This window comes from Numida meleagris, chromosome 18 (assembly GCF_002078875.1).
Source record: "Numida meleagris isolate 19003 breed g44 Domestic line chromosome 18, NumMel1.0, whole genome shotgun sequence".
Classification (NCBI taxonomy): Eukaryota; Metazoa; Chordata; class Aves; order Galliformes; family Numididae; genus Numida; species Numida meleagris.
In genome coordinates, this window is record NC_034426.1 from 9,602,101 (window position 1) to 9,623,866 (window position 21,766).

The 21,766-nt window shown below is 53.7% G+C and overlaps 1 protein-coding gene across 2 annotated transcripts in view; it reads right to left on the reverse strand.

Moving 5' to 3' along the window:
* MNT (MAX network transcriptional repressor) overlaps positions 1–21,766 on the reverse strand; it is a 64,141-nt gene that overhangs the window by 2,863 nt on the left and 39,512 nt on the right. Inside the window, exons 4-7 of one of the 2 annotated variants that reach the window (XM_021415870.1) lie at positions 15,369–15,921; positions 12,994–13,035; positions 12,168–12,279; positions 88–280 (exon numbers count right to left, since the gene is read on the reverse strand). In XM_021415870.1, the coding sequence (XP_021271545.1) occupies positions 88–280; positions 12,168–12,279; positions 12,994–13,035; positions 15,369–15,921 (900 nt within the window). Of the gene's footprint in view, positions 1–87; positions 281–12,167; positions 12,280–12,993; positions 13,036–15,368; positions 18,665–21,766 lie in introns of those variants that run through there. The other variant, XM_021415868.1, reaches the window with a different exon arrangement.

Here is a 21,766-nt window from a genome sequence, read left to right on the forward strand (position 1 = left end):
TGATGGTGCTAAATGAAGATCCTCACCACCCACCCCTACTACAGTGGTGTACAGCGATGGTTACAAGAAGAGAGAAATGACGGGTACCTGACGCTGTGGAGGTAGATGCCTGGTCATCCTCTGGCTGAACTGTCTGTCGAACAATTCTGTCAATCTCCATGATGTCCATCCACTGGCTCAACTCGTTCTTCAATTCTGCCAGCCGCTGCTGGGTAGCGATCTTCTCCCTTGCCAGCCGTTCCATCTCATGCTCGTATTCTTTTTCCTTTCTCTTTAAAGTCTAAAGACAGAACGAAGTAAAGAAAAACAATATAAGGAGGAAAAAAACAAATGTAATCTATGCTAACCTGGTCATTGGCACATTCATTGCTGGTTTTCTTTTATTATTAGTTATGCTGGTATAGCTGCGTTCAGGTATAGTTATCCCTTCCAGCTTCACACAGAATGGGAAAGGACCTGGCCACGAAAACCTACAGGGTTACCTTGGCCAACCACTTTGTGCTTTCTGAAGGAAAACTAACGGGCCTCCAAAACTGACATGGTTAACCAGGTCAGGCGCGAGTCACTTCAGCTCCAGGGGAAGCAGTCTAGAACTGCTTAGGAAAAGCTGCAGAACTTCTCCATCAGCCTACAGTGACAGCAGTCAGCACTCAGTTCTCAACATTGGTCTGACCTCACCTGTCCCATGAGATATTTAAAGGGGATTTAAAGCACAATGGGTGCAGCTTTCTCTGCATCGCCAGATAAGAGAACATACTTCTACTACATACATCTATTTCCAAGCACGCTTAAGGAAAGCAAGCATGTACACAGAGAGCAGTGCTCCTGCAGAGCAACTAACTGCTGGCCCGTTGCTTGAGAGAGGTGAAAATCCCCCACATCCTTGCACTGAGAAAGAAGCTCTGTGCAGAAAACCCAGCTCTTATGTGGGACGATAAAACCACAGACAAATTGAAGTATTTCAGAGATGAGGCGCTGAGGAACAGATAGCATCTTTTACTAAACCAGCTAACAGTAGTTAAGAAAAAATGACAAGCTTCTGGGACACAAACTCAAATAGGTCTACACATGATGACAGTGCATTTCTGTAACCTCAAGTTGGTCAGCACATGAATTAGGAAGAGAGCTAGAACAGACAAGAAGCAGCATTTTTTAAATGCTAAAACACATTAGTATAGGACACAATCGTTCCACACATGTAAGAGGCAATAATGGCTTTTGGATCCACTCACGGCTGAAGCCAGACCCACACACTTGTTCCAAGGGCTGTGACCCTGCAGAGCACAGGAATTTCTCACAACAGCAGCAGTAACACAACAGAACAACTCTATACAAAAAAAGCAACAACCCACAATCACAGCAGTTAAATTTATTTTTAAAATAAGCAGCAATCATACTGACACTCCTTGCACCGAAGCCAAGTCTTTGGGATCTGCCAACAGAACAGGCAACTACGGCTGGAGCTGAAATGGGTAGAGGGGACCACCAGAACTACATGAAACAAAGTAAGGAAGAAAGAATAAAGGATAAAGGAATTCTACAAGTGGTTGACCACCTGTCTCTGCAGGTCTGAAATGTCACTAAGCAGAGGCACGTGCATCCGGGACAGCTGAGGGGCTGCAGCTGCCATCTGAGCCACTGCTCCCACTGAAGCACCAGGAGTGGCTGTGCTGAGGGCTCTGGTGAAGCCTCACCACCAGGACAGGGATGAAGCTGCTGCAATGCAGGACGCACACCCCGGCCCTGAGGGCTCTAACCCTTACTCCTGACCCCTGCCAAGGCAGTGCAGCTCTGCCCGGTCCCCCTCACTGCTCTGCTAGGGCTGTGCTCCTGCAGCAGGGCTGCGTCCCGCAGCACGGGCTGGGGTTGGCTGTTGGGAGTTGGGAAGTTCTGCACAAAGCTGCCAGCTCTGCTAAAAGGAGCTGATGATTACATCCCAAACAGTTTGTACAGTTTAACTCCTGCCTAAAATCAGGAGCAGAGTCCACGCGGGGCACACAGGAACAGTTTGCTGCAGGCGTGAGTATCCCTTTCATTTCCATTTCCCAGAAGGGAAGGACGATTCTGAAAGTGACGGCTGTGCCCGCAAATGACTCAGCCGTGCACGCCAGCAGGGCTTCACGCAAAGCACAGAGCAGCCCCAGGGAGACACGCCTGCCTGGAAGCTGTGTTTGCCTTTGCTACGCAAGGAATGGGATTTTCCTTCTTTGCACATAGCTCTCAGCTTCAGAGCAGCCTTTTCCCACACGGATTATTAGAGTAAACCCAACACAACCACGGCGGCAGCCGACAGCCGCGGTACGAGCTGCAGCACCGTGCGCTTCGTGCCCGCTCTGCTCCCCACTTTGGAGCTGTTATGTGGTCCTCGCGTGCATCCCACTGCCACTGCTTGGTAAACAAACCAGAAACAAAGTGCTGTTGTCACCGCACTGCGGTGCCCATTTGTCACTGTAAAGAATTTTCCATTTTATAGCTGGCTGTAATTAAATTGCTTATTCTTATGTCAAGACTGAGAATAATGCTCCCACTGCTTTCTCTATGCTTGCCTCAGGAATAATGCTAACCCTGTGCTGGAATCAGCGAGGTTTAGGAGGCCTTATTAAAAAGCTCCCCTTATAGGCATTACATTAGCAATTTAAAAACTCACTTTCAATTACAAGCTTTTCCAAAAGCATATTTCAGCTGTTGTGCTCCACTACACGGCATCCACTGATTAAAAATTCCCCAGCAATGAGCAATGGCAGTGATTTGTAATTCCGAACCAGATTCCTTAACTCTCTGCAGCCGCTGGAGCGGCTCTCGAGCTCGTGGCCGCAGGAGCTCCCTGCGCTGCTGTCCCGGGGCAGCATCCACACAGAACACCAAGTGCCTTGGTCAGCGTGGGCTGCCCCGTGCCGTGCAGCGCTCTGACTGCTGCATGCAGTGAATGCAGCTCAAACCTAAGGAAAGGATCTCACCCACAGGGACTGCCCTGCTGCCACGCACCTCTGTGCTGCTCGCCTGTGGTACTTCTGGGGCGTTGCACTCACCGCATCAATTCTAGACACCCCTGCTTTGAATCTTGCCAGGTCTTCTCTGAAGTCCTTTGGGTGCACCAAGCAGTTTCTTTAAAACCCAGCACCGAAGTGCTTCCTTGGCCGACACAGCATAACACCCTGCAGTGACAGAGCAGAGCCGCAACACGCCTGAACGCCAGCGCCCGTCCCCGCATGCACATCAGCACTGGCTGCCCCGGGCAGCAATGGCAGCAGCAGCAGCACAGCCAGAGCTGCACGTGGAGCTCCACAGCACCCCGGCCCCACTGCAGGGAGCAGCACCGAGCAGGACCGGGCCCACAGCAGGGCACCATCCTGCTGCTTCTCCAAGAGCTCTCTCTGCTCTCGGGAAAGCCCCAGTTGGTTGCCACGGGAACAAAATCCTCTGTTTCCATGGCAGCTGCAGCACTGGCTGGCTCTTACAGATGTGGCCTTGCAGGCTGTGGTGTGCTCCACAGGATCTCCTGCACGCCACAGAGCTACGGTCCCAATGCCCCAGGATTGGTGGCACTGTGCCGCGCTGCACACAGCTCTGGGCCGTTATCGCATGGGTCCACCTGCACTGGGCCAGGCTGCACACAGCATCGCTCCTATGGAACACACGGCCTGCAGCTGCAGCAGCAATCCAGCATCTCTCGAAGCACTGATGGACACAGCACTCATTTGACACTTAACTGAGCTCATGCAAGAAATAACATCTGCATTCACAGCTATCAAGAGCCACTGTCTGCAAGCACCCTACAAGGAAGCCTGTTTGTGGAGGGAGTAGAGGAATGAGGTGCAGAATTTCAGGCTGCTTACCTCTGGTTTTGCATTATTTTCAGCCTCCTAAGCTCTCAAAACTAACACTTTACACAAGCACCAAGACTGAAATCGAACTTGGGAGATGAGCACAGAGCATGCTGCTCCACTCCCAGCCCCAGCCCCACACGCAGCCCTGCCCTGCAGACACCTCCAGCCAGAAGCAGCAGCCTGCAGCGCAGCGCGCTCTGTCCCCAGGCTGCAGGGCCTGATGGGCCATGCGCCAGCAGCTCGTGGCCCAGCTTTTCCATTTGTTTAACCCTGGACAAGGAAGGCAGCCAAAGAGCGCTGTTATATTCTAGGATGTGACTTCACCCTCACATGCATGCAGCGAGCACTGCGATTTCAGGAAACGAGCACGCTGTTTGCTGCAAGAGCTGCCTTGGCTTGTCTGCAAAGGACGAGAACTGTGCTGCCAAGGGGTCGGTGCCCGTGGCGGTTCTGTGCGCTCTACACTGCTCCCTCCAGTTCATGGAAGAGAGAAACATCCACGCAGAAATACTTCACCGAACCGGAAATCTGTCTGGAGCAGAGAATCGTAAGAAATGGGAACATGCAATGTTTGCACATTGGTAGCACTTAGGACTCCCGATAAAAAACACGTTGGGCCACAACCTCTGGAAGAAAACTGTACTTGAAACAAGGCTATCTACAGGGCAGGAGGATCCAGCAAGCATAGCTCGGAATGAAGCACAGGGAGTTACTGAGGCAGAAGGTAGGGAGAATCCAAATCAGGAAGATAAAGAATAAATTCAGAGAGGACCACGAACTGACCAACAAACCAAAACCCGCAGCAAGCAGCTGGAACACAGAGCACAGACACAACTCAAGCAGACGCACAGCTGCTCCCAGCACCAAGCACCAGACTGTGCTGGCCTCTGCCAGCTCAGCAGATCTGCCCTGCTCCTAGACAGCACTTTCAAGGCTAAGAGAAATCCAACATTAAAAAAAATACTGAAGCATTGTTTGCAGTGACAAGGCACTAAGTTCGGTTGTGGGTTTTGTATTTTTTTTAATAATCTCTGTGATTCAGGAAATACACGGCATTTTCAATGACGCTAATAGATCCTGGATGCCCAAAACACCTCAAAATGCTGTGGTGTTTGTTATTTAGAAGACTATCCTAAACAAGCTGCTTTAATGTGGCTCCTGTGGCAAGCATATCTGTGGTATAACTCTAACAACAACCTGCAAGCTAAACCCATCAGCACTGCATTTCAGGCAGCGATTGTTACTGATGACAAACTCACAGGGCTGGGGACTCCTAAGCCTGTCTGAGCCTGCGCACGGACGCACGGCCGGCAGCTCCGGAGGCAGCACACAGCCACGCTCCGGCACAGCCACGTTCCTTAGAGATGGGGAGGGATCAGCATGGGGACACACCATCACTGCCTCTACTCGCTGCAGGGCTCCGGTATTTCTCTTGGAGGCATCTCACCGTGGTGCTGCGGGAGACAAAGCAGGGGTTGGATGCGTCCCAAGGCGAATGCACGGCAGGACGCTTCCAGCCCGGACCTGCGGGGCTCAGAACAGCCCCCGGTGCTCTGCCCCGTTCTCCCACACCAATTCTCCCTCCCGGTTTCCCCGCCGCTGCGTCGAGGCGGCTCCACCTACAGCCTACAGATCAGATCTGGGTCACCGGCGGATTTCTGCCCACCTCCTGCCCTGGCCACCACGGCCGCTCAGGGCAGCACGCAGAGCGCAGGGGTTCCCACAAACAACTGCCTGCGCCTGCACAAGGCCACAAGCCAAAGCCGTGTGCGCAAATGGAAAACTCTGCCTTCACACGAGCGCTTGGGGCTGTGAGGATGGCCCTGGGCCGGGCACCCCTCGTGCTCCTGCCCTCCTCACTGAGCGTTTCTCCTCCTCCTGCCTGGAAACGCCTCAGGAAACCTCGGTGCAGCAGGACGGCTGCCCACCCTGACTCTTCGCACCACGCTGCGGGCTGACTGCTGCCTCCCAACGAATGCGAGGGCAGCACGAGCAGCTCAGAGCAAAAAGAAGTCGAATACAAAGAGGACGTCCTACGCCTAAACTTGCTACAGCATTTTTAACTGCTTACGACATTAAAGGCAAGACGGCTAAAAGTGACAGCAGTTGGAAAAACAAATCCATTCCTTCTGGTTTGATGTGCGTGCCCATCCGCTGCTAGGAGCAGTGCTGCCGCCCGCCCGCGCCTGCACAACTCTTCCCGGCAGCACTGGGGAAGAGGAAGGAATCCCACGGTCACAGCAGCACCGAGCAGCGCTGGTGGCAGCGCAGGGACCTGCAGGGCAGGGCTGGCAGCACCGCTCCATGCTGATACACGACAGTGAGCCTGGGAGACTGTAAAACCATACCCCGATTTCCACATCCTCCAGCATAAGTTTTATCAGCACTTCTATCACAGCACTGTGACACCAACATGGCAACAGGAGATTGGGCTGATACCAATTTCCAGCTGCCGTGTTATGGTTTCAAAATCCTCCTCATCTGCTGTTTTGCAGTTGACAACGTCTGGCAAGACAGCTGCTGCCAGTGCGACCGCACGGCACGGCACAACACGGACCGAGCACAGTGATTACTGCTTTCTTGTAACTACTGGTCTGTCATTTTATTAGGTCAGCAACTACTTCACAATAATTGTAGAGATGATCAGCGCACACCTTGCTATCTGTAACAAGAACGGGAACTCACGCTCCCCAGCACCTGGGCCACAGGGCTCCCACCCGCCTCCAGAAAAAGCAGAATCGCAGACCAAACCCAAGTTACTTTGTTGGTGGACTTTTTGTTATTTTATTTGGGGGTTTTGGCCTTATTTTAAAGGCAGGTGACTTGTGCAATACTGCAACTGCAAGGAAGCCCTGCCATCAGGCTGTGGTGCTGCTGCTCTCGCCACACCACGTGTGCTCGCTCTGCTCCCACCATGCTCCCATCACTCGACCGCCCCTGCGAGCGCGCACCCCTCGGCTGCGGCATGCCACCCCTTCCCGTGCGGCACTCACGGGCTGCTTTGTTCTTACAACCCTGAGTGCTTCAGAAGGCGTTACTGAGATGACGGCAGTGCGGCAGCTGTAGATCTAAAAACGGTGTAAAAGATTTATAAATCTGTTCACCCTTTCCAAACGCCTGTGCCTGAGTCACCACCACTCAAGGGAACCAACCAACATCCCCCTTGCCAAAGAAGCTTCCGCTCACCCAGCAAGGTTCAAGCACTGCCTGTAAACCACCCATCATCCAAAGAGCCAACAGGCTGCTGTGCTGCTGCATGCTGTGTGCCGGGGGCTGGCAGAACGCACCCAAAGCAGGACCTCCGCTGTGATGGTGGGGGGTGCCACGGATTGGGAGCGCCAAGCCTGCCCCCGGCCCCCAGGCCTGGAGCCCCCAAAGCGATGGGACCCAACACCATCCCGTGCGGCCAGAATCAATGCTCCCACGGCTCCGTGAGGAACAGAACTTGACCCTGTGCTCACTGTGCAGGCGTGATGCCCGCTGACTCCCGTGGCACAGCTGTCCCATGCCCTAATTCTTATGTTTCACATTTTAATGCAGGCTCCAGCTTGCTGTATTTTACTAAGCATCATTTTTTAAGATCATATTTCTCAGCTCTTTCTGAAATCTACAGATGATACCATACCCTTGTGGCACTACCACAGCCTACTGTTGCTGGAAGCCGTTACTGCAATGAAATTCAAGCTAACTAGACAAGATAGAATCAATTGATCGGATCAGGTAAACAACACAAAGGAGTGCTGCTGCATGTGAGCGCTGCTCACATGAGGGAGGCACTGAAATTGCAGATTGACTCAGGTTCTTACCGGACAAGATTCACAGAAGATACATATCTCTGGTAGCTGGCACTGAATTAACAAAAAAAAAAAAAAAAAACAACCAACCAACCAGAACCACCAGTCACAGTCATATTTTCAAGGTGAGGAACTTAATCAGATTCAGCACTGCAGTTCAGCTGTATGTATTTTGATTGGTGCTCCAGCCTGCACTGCCTGAGTGCAGATGAGCTCTGGTTTTTATACAGGAGTAGAGAACACACTCTAGCACCAGATACATCGGTTCTGCCTGCAGCAGGGCACCCCCCTGCACTGGCGCATTATGGGGTTTTGCTTCGGAATGGACAGATCCCCTTTTCCTGCCTGGGATAATCACTTTATTCCTACTTCTGCGGCCAGAGCGGCTGCAGCTCGAGACAACAAGGGGCTGCCACCTGGTCACACAGCAATGTGAGACTTTGCCACTCATTCACAGATCTTTTTAAGTGCACATAAACAGAAAGAAACTGGATTGTTTTGCAACAAAAATTCCTCTGGGTGATTGCAGGGAGGACTGAAGCACACACCACGAGGTGAGGTCCCTGCTGGCGTTGGTGGCTTTGCTGCAACACTGTTTGGTCAGGGGGTGCAGGGTAGAATGTCAACCCCAGCTCCTGAGGTAGGAAGAACCAGACCCCTCCTGCCTCTTTCCCTGGCAACACAGGACACAGTGGTCATGACATAACTCCCGAATTCATTTCATAGCTATTTGCTATCTCTAATCCTACAAGCAGCAAATACAACTGCCAGATGAGCTGTATGAACTTGTGAGCCAAGTGCATTTCTTATGCAGAGCAAATGCTCCTCTGGCACAACTCAAGCCGTGTGCAGTTATCACAGCACCCTTCTCCTCCCAGCACCTTTCCAAGCACTGTGCTGAGCAGTGCACAGCAGCATGGATCACAGCACGTCCCACTCTGCAGACTTCAAAGGATTTTGCTCTTTGTCCCTCGCAAGCTGTGGGCAGCTCAGTTCTGACCAGTATTTTCTAAGCACATTACTGTTCGATCAGCACTTGGCTCTGCTCTTAGTGGGAAGCTCTGCCAGCTGGGCCCTGCAGCGACCCTGGTCCGTCGGCTGTGACTCCACGCTTGCAAGCTGCTTGCTTTGGCTGTCCTGGTGTCACCCGGTGAGCTAATGGCCTGGACGTGGTATCACACCAAATATGCAATGGGAAATAACCCCTGAAACTGGAAAGTGTTCAGGTACCATAGCGACAGGCACAGTCTGAGAACACAGAAAAGAAAACAGTCTTGCTTAAGGGCTTCAATTAGCTTCCAACTAAGATGATTACAACATTTCCTAGGGGGCAAGGAATCCTTCAAAGAGAATTAAATCAAAACACGCAGCTGTGCGGAGTTCTGGCCATGAACTGTCTGCAGCCCACTGCCCCGCGTTCCACTCCTCGGCACCGGCAGCGCCTTCCCCAGCACTGCAGCACCGCTGCTGCTGCCTGGGTCGGTGCCAGCCCCCTGCCCTGCTCCACGCCAGGGCTGCCCGGCCCAGTGCACTCAGGCACACTCCCCAGGCAGACACCCACATTTTCTTCCCACTGCTTCCCACTACTCTGCGTTGCAGGAAACGCCCAGGAAGCTGCCAAGAGCCCTGCAGCACAGCCACTGAGTTCTGCAGGGAGGGCAGTGGGTGGCAACCACGTGCAGGGACTGGAGCACATGGCGTCGTGATGCACAGGGGACGATTCCCTCACCCAAAGGCCACAGAGCTGGGCTGCAACAGCCCACGCTGCCTGGAGCCAAATCGCCATTTAAAAGGATTATTAACTTCCAGCTGTGTTCAGCCTAATTTCCTTTGTGCAACAATGTGCTTAATTGCAGAGATTCTAATTTACTCTCTTAGAGCACAGGCCCAACTCTAAGGATAAATTAGAATGACAGCTCCACGGGAACTCTGGAATTCAACTTCGTGACTTATCTGATTTGATGCAGATACAAATATTCAAATCCAGCCAAGGAGACAAGCAGCTCATTTGTAGGAAGTTCCAGCTGGAAGAGGGAAAAAGGATTCTGCAGGCAGAGCAGCCGCGCCAACCAGCGCTGCCGTGCTCCTTGCAGCTCAGAGCGTCTGCCCAGCAGCACCTCGGGGCTGTGCACTGCATTCCTCCCATGCAAGGCTCATTTGGTCGTTTTGTTTTTTTTTTTTTTTTCTCCTTTCGTAAGAAACTACTTTGCCACGCTGAGAGAAAGAGAGTTGAGTTTTAGAGCTCTTCTGTACTCCCACGCTCTCTTCACAAGGCAGAGGCAGCACCGAGCGGCACCAGGCAAGCACAGAGAGCCGGAGCACGCCGAGGCGCAGGCAGCCCCTCCAGCAGCTCCGTGCTCCCTCCTGCTGATGGGGCTGCGCTCCACCGACGCTCCGCAGGCAGCACCTGCAGGCAGCTCATCCTGGCTCCATCCACAGACTGAGATCTGTGCGCGTTATTTTTGGTGAAACAGAATGGAGCTAAATCCAAATTCAAAACAAAAAAATGCCAAATATTTTTTTGAGGTCAGAAAATTCAAACCAGGTTTCCAGCGCTGCGATTCTTTCAGGCCAACAGCCGCAGCGCTCACATCTGTAGCCTTCAGCAGAACCCTGCCGGGGGGGGCACGGCTCTGGGCACGCTGCCCCAGCCTGCACGGGGCCGCCGCCAGCACGGCGCTCACAGCAGCGCGGCACGGCCGTGCCATGCCCAGAGGCACCGCGGGCAGCGGGCCAGGCCTCAGCCGCGCCACGTGCTCGCTGCACACGTGGCCGGGGACGCGGCCAGGGAGCTCCCGGCAGGAAGGAGGCCGGGCCGGGCCGGATGGGGTCACCGTGACCTTCGTCACCACTGCTGCGCTCCGCCGCCCACCTCCCCTGCTCGGCCCTGACCCGGCTCTGCAGCTGGTCCCGTCTTAGTTGCAGCACGTCCACACGGTCCCCAGCCCCCACCCACCCAGGGCTGCCTGCTCGTGCAGCCTCCACCTCAATGCGTTTCCCAATGGGTCTAGCGAGGGGAGAAAGAGTTGGCCATCCCCACCGACATCCTCACAGAGAACTGCAAGCTGCCCTCCAGAAGCACAGAATACAAATTCTGTCAGAGAGCAGCACGCCGGCAGACAAACCAGCACCTGCATCAATATTCACAGCACGCAGCGAGCCAGGTGCAAGCAGCACTGCTCAGGACACCAGGACTCCGGACCCAGCTCCCGGCGCACGATGCCATCACTGCATCCCCGCCAGTGCGAACAGAAGCCCAGCTCCATACTGACACCAGCCTGAAGCCCAAAGCAATGCTCCAACCTCTACTCATGCCTGTTAGCTACAACACGACCACAACTCCACAAGTGACCTTTTGAAGCAACGTCTTTTCCCTTTGCTTGCCCCTCCCTAGTGGCTGGGCACCATTAGTTCGTCCGGCTTCCAGGTCCCAGCCAAAGGCTCTGCGAGGGATGTCAGTGGTCAGGGCCACACAGAAGAGCCGAGCCGGTCTCATTCTGAACCATAAGAAAATGCAGTGCTGGCAGGGAACGCCCAGTACCTCTGAACAGAAGAATAACATGGTACTTGAGAGACACTGAGAAATATGGGAAGAAACAGAGGGAAACTGACAACGCATGATAAGCTCAGCACTCTTTATCCCAGCCAAAATGCATGAGGTCTACTGGCTCCCTTCACTTGCAAGACGGTGCTATGAATTTGGCAACGCTTCCATTTTCTAGACAAATTTCAATTGTGCTACATGCTCTTGATATCACAACCACAGAGGACACTTCTTAAGAACCTCTTCTGTGTTACAATTAACCACCTTTTACAAAACCATCAGGCGTGCAAAACACCTCAGGATAAGAAAACTCAACGTGCAACATCAGTTGACAAAACTGCTGATGGTGTCAAACATGACGACGATTAGCGAACAATGATGTTTATTTCACTCAACCTGCAATCACCACAACACAATTTCATCTTTTTTTTTTTTTTCCCCAGACTCTTTCTTCGTACCCCATCAACCTGGAGCTTCACATTGCAACCCTAAATTCCAGTCCTCCCCTACCTCCACATAAATGACCTGCACATCTCCTTCTCATCAAAAAGTCAAGAAATTCAAGGCCTGTCCATCTTGGTTAAGCAAACTCAAAACCTCCCCAAAACATATGGATTAAAATTCACCCTAGTCCAAAAAGCAGTACCGTATCATGCATTTATTTAGGCTGGATGTCCCTTTTTAGGATCACCTGGGTTATCTGTTGCATTAAGGTGAAAGCCGCCTGAAGTCCATCACCATCACTGGTACAAATGACTTACAGTTACCTAGCAATTCTAGGGTAAGGAGGCTGCATGAGCCAAGCACTCCTAGAAGATCTAAAAGGCCTGGAAATCTGGAGCTCAGAAGCGACTACACTTGAACAGAGCTGACGAGGGTGGGTTTCTTTTTTCCTTTTCAGTCCAGAAAGCAGAAATTGTACTTGGTTTTAGCACTGTTCCCTGTTCCAGCAGACAAAGCGCCGTGCAACGGCCACCAGCAGGCACCCGAACGCCACCGTACCTGGATGTATCGCAAGGCACTCCTTAGGACGCTGAGGTTTGAGGTCTTCTTGTCGTCTACGTTGGGGATGTTGCGTTTTAATGTCTCAAAGCATTCTTTCAAATGTGCACGTCTAAAGAAAACACAGGTGGTTTGTCAGCTTGTGTGAGCGCACACCAGAAATCAATTTAGCAGAGGGCTGAAGCTTAATTTGGGCCTTAATCCAGCAAAGCACTTGCACATGTGCATAGCAGTCACTGGGACTACCTGCATGCTTAAAACCAAACCATCCCAAGCCAGCAGGCAGACTGGTTATTCAGCTCCGATTCCAGGCCTACCGTGGTAGGAAACTGCTGTGCTATCGTAAATGACATTTCACACCTCCCTGCACTGCTGGTTTCGCGTTCACCATGTTTCTGATTTGGCTACTTGGGCTACAAGTGTCAGATCACGAACCTCCGCTCTGTACTCTCAGCGCACGCTGGGCTCTGCTCTTGGTTAGTTTACTGCTTCAAATCAAATGAGAAGTTACACCGTTATGCACGTGGGGATTTACTTTGCGGGATCAGGGCTTTGCAGGGTTATTGTAATGCAACTGTGCAGATAAATAAAACGTACTGGGAAGCAAGAGATGCAGAATCGAGCTATAAGAAAGCAAAGCAATATTGCAAGGTTCATTAAATGTAACTAAGAATTTTGTCCAAGTCATTTGTTAAAAAAAACAAAAAACAAGCCCAAGGGAAACAAATATTGACAGACTACAGGCCAAAAAACAAAAACCAAAACGTGAAACGGAATTATAATTGGAAAAAAAAAAAAAAAAGCAAAACCCTGGCTTTCTACGCACCTGTTTTTCTCCAATTTATTATGTACTTCCCTGGTCCCAACCCTGTAACCCAAACAGAACAAAGATAAACTCAGTGTCAGGTTTAAAACTATTGCCATTCAGCCTGTACTTTCAGCAGTGTGTGTGTGTGACATAGAGGTAAATATTAGAGAACAATAGCATTGTTGAGATGTCACTGGTTTGGAACTACTTGAAAATAAATGTCTCCCTATGCTGTATTAAGGTAAAATCCATACTTCACACGCGCTTGTGATGGGATAAGCATTCCCCACGTACTGCACGCTAGATCCAACAGGGAGCCGCGTGATGTGCCTACAGAAGCAGGACAGTGCTGCTACCAGCACCAGGAAGGGACACCGGGTGTGCACGGGGTGTTCACACAGCATTGGCAGCCCAGATTCTGACCCGTTCCTGATCCACGCCTACACTCCAGCAGGGTGAGATTTATGCAGTTGCAAATTAAAGTTTACAGGACTTGGCAGACATACTTCAAACCTCTTTCATTTCTACTGTGCCTGAAATAACACAGCCCAACATAAATATGGAGTGAAGTAATCCAGGAATCCCGCAGCCACTGCTCAAGGGAAAGCCAGGGTCAGCCTCTGGCGGGGGGATCTGGGCTGCCCCCACCACACAGACCACGGGAAAACTTTTAGGAAAAGCCAAATGAATTCTTGAATCGTAGGTTTCCAGCTACAATGGTGATACAGCAACAGGCGCTGAATATCTTCCATACCCACTGCAAAGCGACTGACAATACACCGACAGTGAGCTGAGCACTGAAGGAGGTAGGTAAATATTTAATAAACATTCAGGTGTTGAAAAATAAATATTTGACAGCCTTTTCCCACCAAACATTTACAAGTTGGAAAAAATCTCCTTTCTGTTCGTACACCCACCGAACACCGGCAGCGCGCCCCGGAGCCTGTGCCACCAGAACCTGCCCTGGGCCCGCCTGGCCTCCAGGGAAAGCCCACGCACGCATCTGCAGCAGAGTGAGCTCCGAAGATCACGGTCTTTCCATGAGGAATTGTATCAGCACTTTGCAAAGGTTTTCATCTTCGCAAACTCCTATCTACGCGGTTTCCACTGTTTCCCCCCATGCACACTGGGATCTCTGTGCCCCAGAGGACACCATGAACCCTGTCCTTGCCCACAGCATCGCCCACCTCCTGAGCCCGGCGCCGCCGCTTGAGGCAGCGGGGCACCCATGGCTCTGTGCTGCTCCCACACAGCGCCTCGGAGCCTGCGTGCGAAGGGCCTGGTCTGACCTCCTGATACCTTCACGGTTCTTGGCTTCACTTGGGAAGCAGTGAGCAGAAGGGCCACATTCTGACCTGGCCAAAATGTCCCTCCCAAGCAGGCAGTGACTCAGAGAGCAGCTCCACACAGCTCCCACTGGCACCAGCTGGGGTGCGGAGGAGCAGAGCAGCACTGTGAGCGAGGAGGCAGCACCAGCAGCACACGGCCCCAGCACCCCTGCTTTGCTGCCCGACCCCGGGCTGACACCAAAGGTGCACGGAGCCCTGAGACCCCACGGGTGGGCACAGTCCTTCTGGGCACAGCCTCACAGAGACATCCCTCGGTGCAGGCAGCAATGGAATGGTCAGGGAAGGGGTAACAGCGATGGGAGGAAGGACTGAGCAGAGCAGACAGGAGGACTCTGGGAGCACGGGAACGGGTGAGGTGGCTGCAAAGCCAAAGGGAACCACTCGTTCTCCCAGTCCATAAGAAACAGCACAAGAAATAATACTGGGCTGTGTACCTGGGACACTGTACTCCAGATACCCTAAGGAGCATCAGACAGCCCAAATCCACAAGAACAATGAGACAAACACCAACCAGAAGAGGTCCAGCCACAAGGCCCGTCCCAGGCAGGGACAGGTTCACCAGCCGTGAGTACTCTCTGGCCCCAGATGCTCTGGAGGCCCTCAATACCAACAATGAACAGCAGCCACAGGGAACCCTGTCCTGGGAGACAGTACTGTCCAGAACTCAACCCTGCTTCCAGGCAGCTCCTGCCGAGGCTGCCGCTTGATCCTCCTGAACACTGTAAGCAGAGATCTTCTGCCCAGACATAACATCAGGTGCTGCCTGGAGTCAGACAGCCAGCGTGGGACTTGCTTTCTAACGCTGCTCTGGCTTGGAAAAAAAACAAACTTGTATACTGTGGTCAGGGGAAAAAAATGAAAAACATCAAGCTGAGAAAACCTACTATCAAAAAACAAACCAACCCTGACATCCAAACATCCACTGATCTCAGCATTTCTGATCTGACAACTCTACCAAGCAGCAGCTGCTCAGAGCCGATGCGGCGTTTGGGAACCGCTTCAGTCTGCCCGTGCTGGGCAGCCGCACGCCCGTCACACACTCACCCTCCGGGCCTCTTCTTCTGCTCGCTGGGTTTCACGTCCTCTGCCGGAGCCAGCTTCAGGGCACCGAGTGGTGGGGCCGGGTGCGGCATGGGCTGGGGCTGGATGGGCTGCGGGACCACGTGGTGCTGCGAGATGGCCAGGACGGGCGCCGTGTAGTGCTGCAGCTGCTTTGGGCTGCCCGCCGGCGGCGTGCCCGCCTTCCCGTCTGGCAGCAGCGTGCCCGGCGGCCGCTGGATGACCGGGGCCACGGAGGACGGCTCCTTGGTGATGCCGGGAGTGCTCACAAGGGGCGGGTGGCGCTGAGCCAGCGGCGGGGACAGGGCGGCCTGGGCGGCAGGCTGCGGCGGGCTGGTAACCACCGGGATGGGGATGACGGAGATGGGGGCCGCCAGCGGCGGGGGTGGCGGAGGGGCTGGGGCGGGCGGCGAGATGGGCACCAGCAGCTCACCCCGCGGCTCCTCCGGGGGGACCGCATGGTTGGCCCGCGGCACACCGGCCTTCCGCTGCTCCTGCTCCCGCTCCAGGCGGAGCTTCTCGTGCTTCTCATTCTCTTCTGAAAGATAAACCAGAAGACAGTCATTAACTGGGCTCCCCCGTGTCTCCCACCTGCAGCCCTTACAAAGCCAGCACGGCACCGCCTGCACTTCCAGAGGCCTTAGGGCCAAAGCCAAGGTCACACTGCACCCAAAGCCCAGACCAGCCCCTCGCTCTGCCCTGGCCATCCCAGCGTGCAGCACGTGCTGCCTGTGCCCTGCCACATGCAGCGGCCAGAGGAAACACAGCGGCCGTGGGGCTGCAGCCATCCCAGACAGTGCTCCTGGGGTTAAGCAGCCCCGTGTGGTGCTGCCAAATCCAACCCAACAGGCCTCACACTGACCTCACGCTGTTGCTGTGACTTTACTCAAGCTCCTAAAACTCACTCTGATATGTATGTGCTCCCGTATGTTTTTAGAACCCCAGACAAAGTACAGGCCATCTGTGTGGCCCGACTAGCAAAATAAATCTCATTAAACTTGATCTAGGCCTCTGGCCCTAATCGTGCAAACATGGCACCAATGATATTTATTTATCCAAGTCCCACGGCGCCAGGGGCCCAGCACCCAGACACGGCCTCCATCAAACAGCTCCAACGCTGCCCATGGAGCTCACTGGGTGTCGTTCCGGACACCTGCATGGAGCTGCACGAACAGCACACCCACAGCAGCTTCAAGCTGGGACCTCCTATAGGGAAAAGCCAGGATGGCATGGGCTGGGCAAGGAGCGGTACAGCCCAGGGAGGGACAGAAACCCCCAGCACTGCTCCAGGGCTGCAACATCCCAACGTGCCCATGCCAGGCACACTGCTCCGGCCCTACAGCACTGCACGGGAGCTGCAGGGCAGTCTGGAACCACCTTGGTGCTGCCAGCAATGCTCCCCAGCATCAGCAGAGCAGTAGTGACACTCCCACCACACATAATTCCTGTTCAGTGGGCAAGCCAAGGGCACAGCAAAGTATGGTTACACGTGTGCACTGCTGATCAGAAATATTTACGTAGAAGTCTCTGTGAAGCAGGTGCAGCCCTCAGGCTGCTGACAAGCTGCCAGTGAGGCCTTTGGTGCTGCAAATATTGAGCTCCCTTGAGCTGGAGGGTTCATTTCAAGGATAGCCTTAGCCAAAATCTGACACCAGTGAGCTGCTGCCTTCTGTGTCTGACTTCACAGGCAACAGGGCACTGGGCTACCAGCCCCTCCTCGGAGGGGTCAGAGTGCCTGCCAGCAGTCTGTGCCCAGGACACAAACACCTCAATGCTGTGCAAGCTGTGGCAATCTCTGCCTTCTGCTCTCTTTGCAAACAAAGTAAATACACTGTCAAAAGACCCCTCAGAGCTCTTTATTTTCTCATAGGAAATAAGTTCCCTGGCTTTCCTTCACAGGGCTGAACAGAGCAAAGAGTGATGCAGCGCTGCAAGGCTCGCACCCACCCACACCTCTGTGAATGCAGCTGCAGCCTTCAGCCTCACCACCCACAAGTAACGTGGGTGACAGCAACACCAGCAGCAATGGGAGGACACAGTCAATCTTGTCACAGAAGAGCAGAGAAACAGGGTCAGCAATCCCTGCCCAGCAAGCTGCTGCTATTCTGGGGCCTAGAGGTCCAGGAATACACGGTGCCAGGGACTCTTAACTTCGTTACCGAATAATCTGCCAGGTTTAAAATTATCTCCTCCCTCTGCCTGTCCAGGGAGCATCTCTCACCCACAGCAGCACACAGGCTGACAGAGGAGGTGCTGGGGCCGGCAGTGGTCAGGGTACAGCAGCTCATGCCTGTGGCACTCTGCAAGTGCACCCATGAGCACTCCTCTAAAGGGATTTTAATGCTATCTTTAATGCTCCTATTTTGCACTGAGGACATAATCAATATTCATAATTTATCAGTGGCGGTGCCATTGAAAAATCAAGCACCTTACCTCTGAGTCTGCTTAGAGATGGTCAGATGTACTCAGAGCACCTTACCCATGCCAACAGCTGTGCACAGGCAGAGCCACAGTGCTGACTCCTGCTGATTCTGGTAAGAGAAGCCCAAGTGTTCTCTGGGCCCCTGACAATCTCTGCCATCAGCTGCAGATGCTCTGCACTTCTAATGGTGAACACTCCCACTTAAGCTTCTCTGAGGCAAAGCTGCCGTCTAGGCCTTGGCACTGCCTTCTAAGCACTGGCAGAAGTCAGGAGGAAAACTTCAGACAGACCCTGCCGAGAAGGGTCAAGAACAGACCTGAGCCCAGCTGTCCGGCAATGCCTGTCCCAGCGTTTTGCCAGGCAGTGCTCCAGCTCAGCTGCTGCACACACCCTGGGGGTGACAGCAGCCACTGCGCATCACTGCTGCCAGCGCTTCGGCACGGGCCTCCCCAGCCAAGTGGGGGATGGGCTGAAGAAGGCAGGGGAGATGGGGAGCTCCTGTTCCCCATCCCACTGTCACCCCAGCACTACATGGAGTAGCACGATGCCTTTGATTGCTCATTATCAAATAAACGAGGCTCTGCTTCCTCATTCCTCCATACAGCAGAGGCTGTTCTGGGCCGCACTTGCAAGAGGAGGCCAGGCACAGCACAGGGAAAGCGCAGACTGAATCAGGGCTGAGTCATCCAAATGTTGCTGACATAAGAGGATACGGCAGGGAACAGCCGCGGCGCTTCCCGGTGCCTGGAAACGAGCCGGAGTGCCGGCACAGCGCGAGCCCTGATCTGCACGCCTCTGATCTGCAGATGACGTCAGCAGCACCAGCACAGCGCTCCCCGGCTCCACGAGCAGCACGATGCCCCTCGCCCCACCCCCAGTGCGGGGACCGCAGCCCCCAGCCCCACACCCCGCACCCTCCCCAGCTCCCACCAGCTGCCGTTTGCTGGGAACCGAGCCTGGGCGTCAGCCTGTGCCACGGTGCCCTGCTATCCTAGCACAGACACTGCATCCTTACGGAAAGGCGAAGCTGTATGTCACAAGTGCGCTGGCGACAAAAGATGGGAAACGCTTTACACTGAGGGGTCTGAGGCTGGTGGCACTGCCCTGGGAGCGCCGAGCCAGCCCTCCTGGGATCTGCGTCCAGTACCAAACACCTCCAGGCCCAGCCCGGACGGTGCCGAGCCACCTCGCTGACGTCATGCACACTTCCCACACCTTCTCTGCAGGTGTCACCATTCACTGTGAACAACAACAACCTCTAATCTCCATTTTCTCAGCCAGATGATTATGACACATTCATGTCTTATCAGTAAGAGCAAAGCAAAATCAGCCTTCGTGCAAACTGTGCCTCTGTAGCACCAACCAACACTGACATCAGTGGGATGGGCCTATCCGCAGCTCCCAGAAACCGCAGTGACCCCAGCATCCGAACCTGAGATAAACCAGAGAAGCAATGAGATGATCGTCTGCTGGGTAAGGGAGCAGGGTGCGGGCACGCTGTGCTCCTGCCAGGGACCGAGCTCTTCCCTCCACCAAAGCCATGGAGGAACACGGGAAGGTAGGGAAGGCCTCAAGAAACCTTGTGGCTTGCCTTCCGAGCCCCAAACAAGAACCAACCGTTCCTAAATAACACCTGACAGACGGTTCTCAAAGCAACAACTGCTCACATCTCCACGGACAATTTATATCATGCCTAAGTTTATTATTCCAGTGCTTAACTGAAACCCTCCCTCAGTCCCAGTGGGTCAGTGTAGCTGCGCTTCAGTTACATTTCTTAGACGAGAGAAGAAAGAAATGAGGTACTTAGCAAGGGAAGAGAAAACGGAACACGACTGCCAGAAAACCAATCCCACCTCGGCCAGCACCCCCTGCCCAGGCTGCGCTGAGCTCCATGGACAGCTCCGGCCGCACACAGCGCAGCCCGTGGCCGACTGGGGCTGCTCCGCCGTCAGCGCAGCTTCACCTGGGCACACGGTCACTCAGCTCTGCTGATGTAAGGAGCCATCTCAGGGCTTTTCTGCTAGGCATCAGCATTTTTAAGAAACAGAAAGTAACGTATTCTGATGAGCAGTTATTTTCAAGCTGAACAGTTTCTGTGGTCACAGCAGGACATGGCGCGGAGGGCAGCCAGGACCCAGTCCCATCTTCTACAGGGCACATGAAAGAAACTGTCAGAAAAGAGTGGTAAACCCATGTTCTCGAGCGGAAACAGAGCCCAGGCTCTGGGACCCGACCTGAGCCTCATCGCGTGAGCGGAGCACTGAGCTCGGAGCCGAGTGGAACACTGCCTGCACTCTGCAGCAGCTGGAGCCAAAGCAGATACGGGCTGGGTGACTCTGTGCCACACAATGAGTCACGGCAGAACCAGACCCCTGCACTAATCACAGTGCCTCGCTGGTCTGGAGCTCATGTAATGCTCCTGGGTTCCCATGACCAGGACAGCATGCTGCCGGACTTTTGTGCCAGGGCTGTGCAGGAGCTGTTGTCATTGGATGCTCACACTCACCAGCCCTCTCCAGTGGAACGAAGGGAAATATAAAACTACCTTTCAAAATCCTACTTCCATAAATAAGAAAAATTGAACAGTATCTGCTCATCAACACACGACCCATGTGCACAGCAGTCAGAAGCCTTCGCCCATCACCCCTCAGCAGTAGCAACACTGTTACCCACGCCAGCTCCGTGTCTGCATGGATGTCACTGCAGTTGCAGTGCCACAATTTCCCAGTGTTTTCTTCCAGGTTCCATGCGTGGTCTCCCCTATGGAAGAGCCAAAGCTGGCCACGTCCTCCCACAGCTTACAACATCACCACAGCTCTGCCCATCTCCGTAACCAAACTCTGAACCTACAGCATCTCCCATGGGCACTAAACACGTGTTCCTCGTTCAAAACGCATGGCATGATCTTGGTTTGCTCAGCTCAGTGCAAATGGATGAGAAGCCATCCCATATCACAGCCAGGCCCGCAGCACATTGCCACCGGTGAGGTGCTCCCGCTGGGCACACAGCTCTCCAAGGAAGACGCCCGCCCGGAGCACCAACACCAACACTGATTCGTGCCAGCCCCCCCCAGAACTTCTTCCACGGCAATGTGACCACACCAACGTGCTGGATCAGCAGAATTAGGGAATGCTTTGTGCTGCCCTGGGAAAAGTGAGAGTATCTGGAGCTGCACGTACACGCAGGGGTTGGTCTGGAGACTTCATGAGTTACCCAGTGCTCTGCAACCCAGGGCTTGCCCGCAGCTCCTGCAGCACCACTGCCGTCCCCACACCACCAGCAACCGGGGGAGCAGTCTCTAACCTTCAGCACAGCCAACGCTGCAAATCAGACAGCAATCCAGGCACAGGAAGCAGGAAAGAAGACAAGACAACCCTGCGTGCACATTTCAGCATCTTTAAGGGCTGTTCTGGGCTGCCCCAATGGGAAATCCCCCAAGCACACATAGCAGGGGACATCCCACACAACCCAGGTGTGTGCCGCAGCGGCAGTGCCACGGGATGGGACAGAAACCCTGCGCACCGCTGGATCTGCGCTGTGCTGCAAATTTTGAGACAAACGAGAGGTTTATCAACATGGGCAGCAGGAGCAAAGCAGAGAGCACAGCAGAGGAATATATATGCGGGAAAAAATAAGGAAACAAATATTAGTTGCTCGTGGTTATATTTTTTAGAGCATATAATGTTTTTCTTCGATTATAAAATGTTAACCTCAATTTGGAACAATCAGACACTCTCTAATTCATGTCCAGCGTCTCTGGAGTTTGCAAATAACATAGACAAAGGAGCTCTGGATTTGTGCATGTGTGTGTGCGTGTGTATGTGCACGGCAGAGGAGCGGGGCTGCCGGCAGCGCGGTGACAACGCACAAACGGCCTTTCTGCTGCATCGCCCCGCGCTGATGATGAGTCACGCCGGAACAAAGAGCGGCTCCGTGCTCGGGGGGCTCCCGGGGGGGGGGG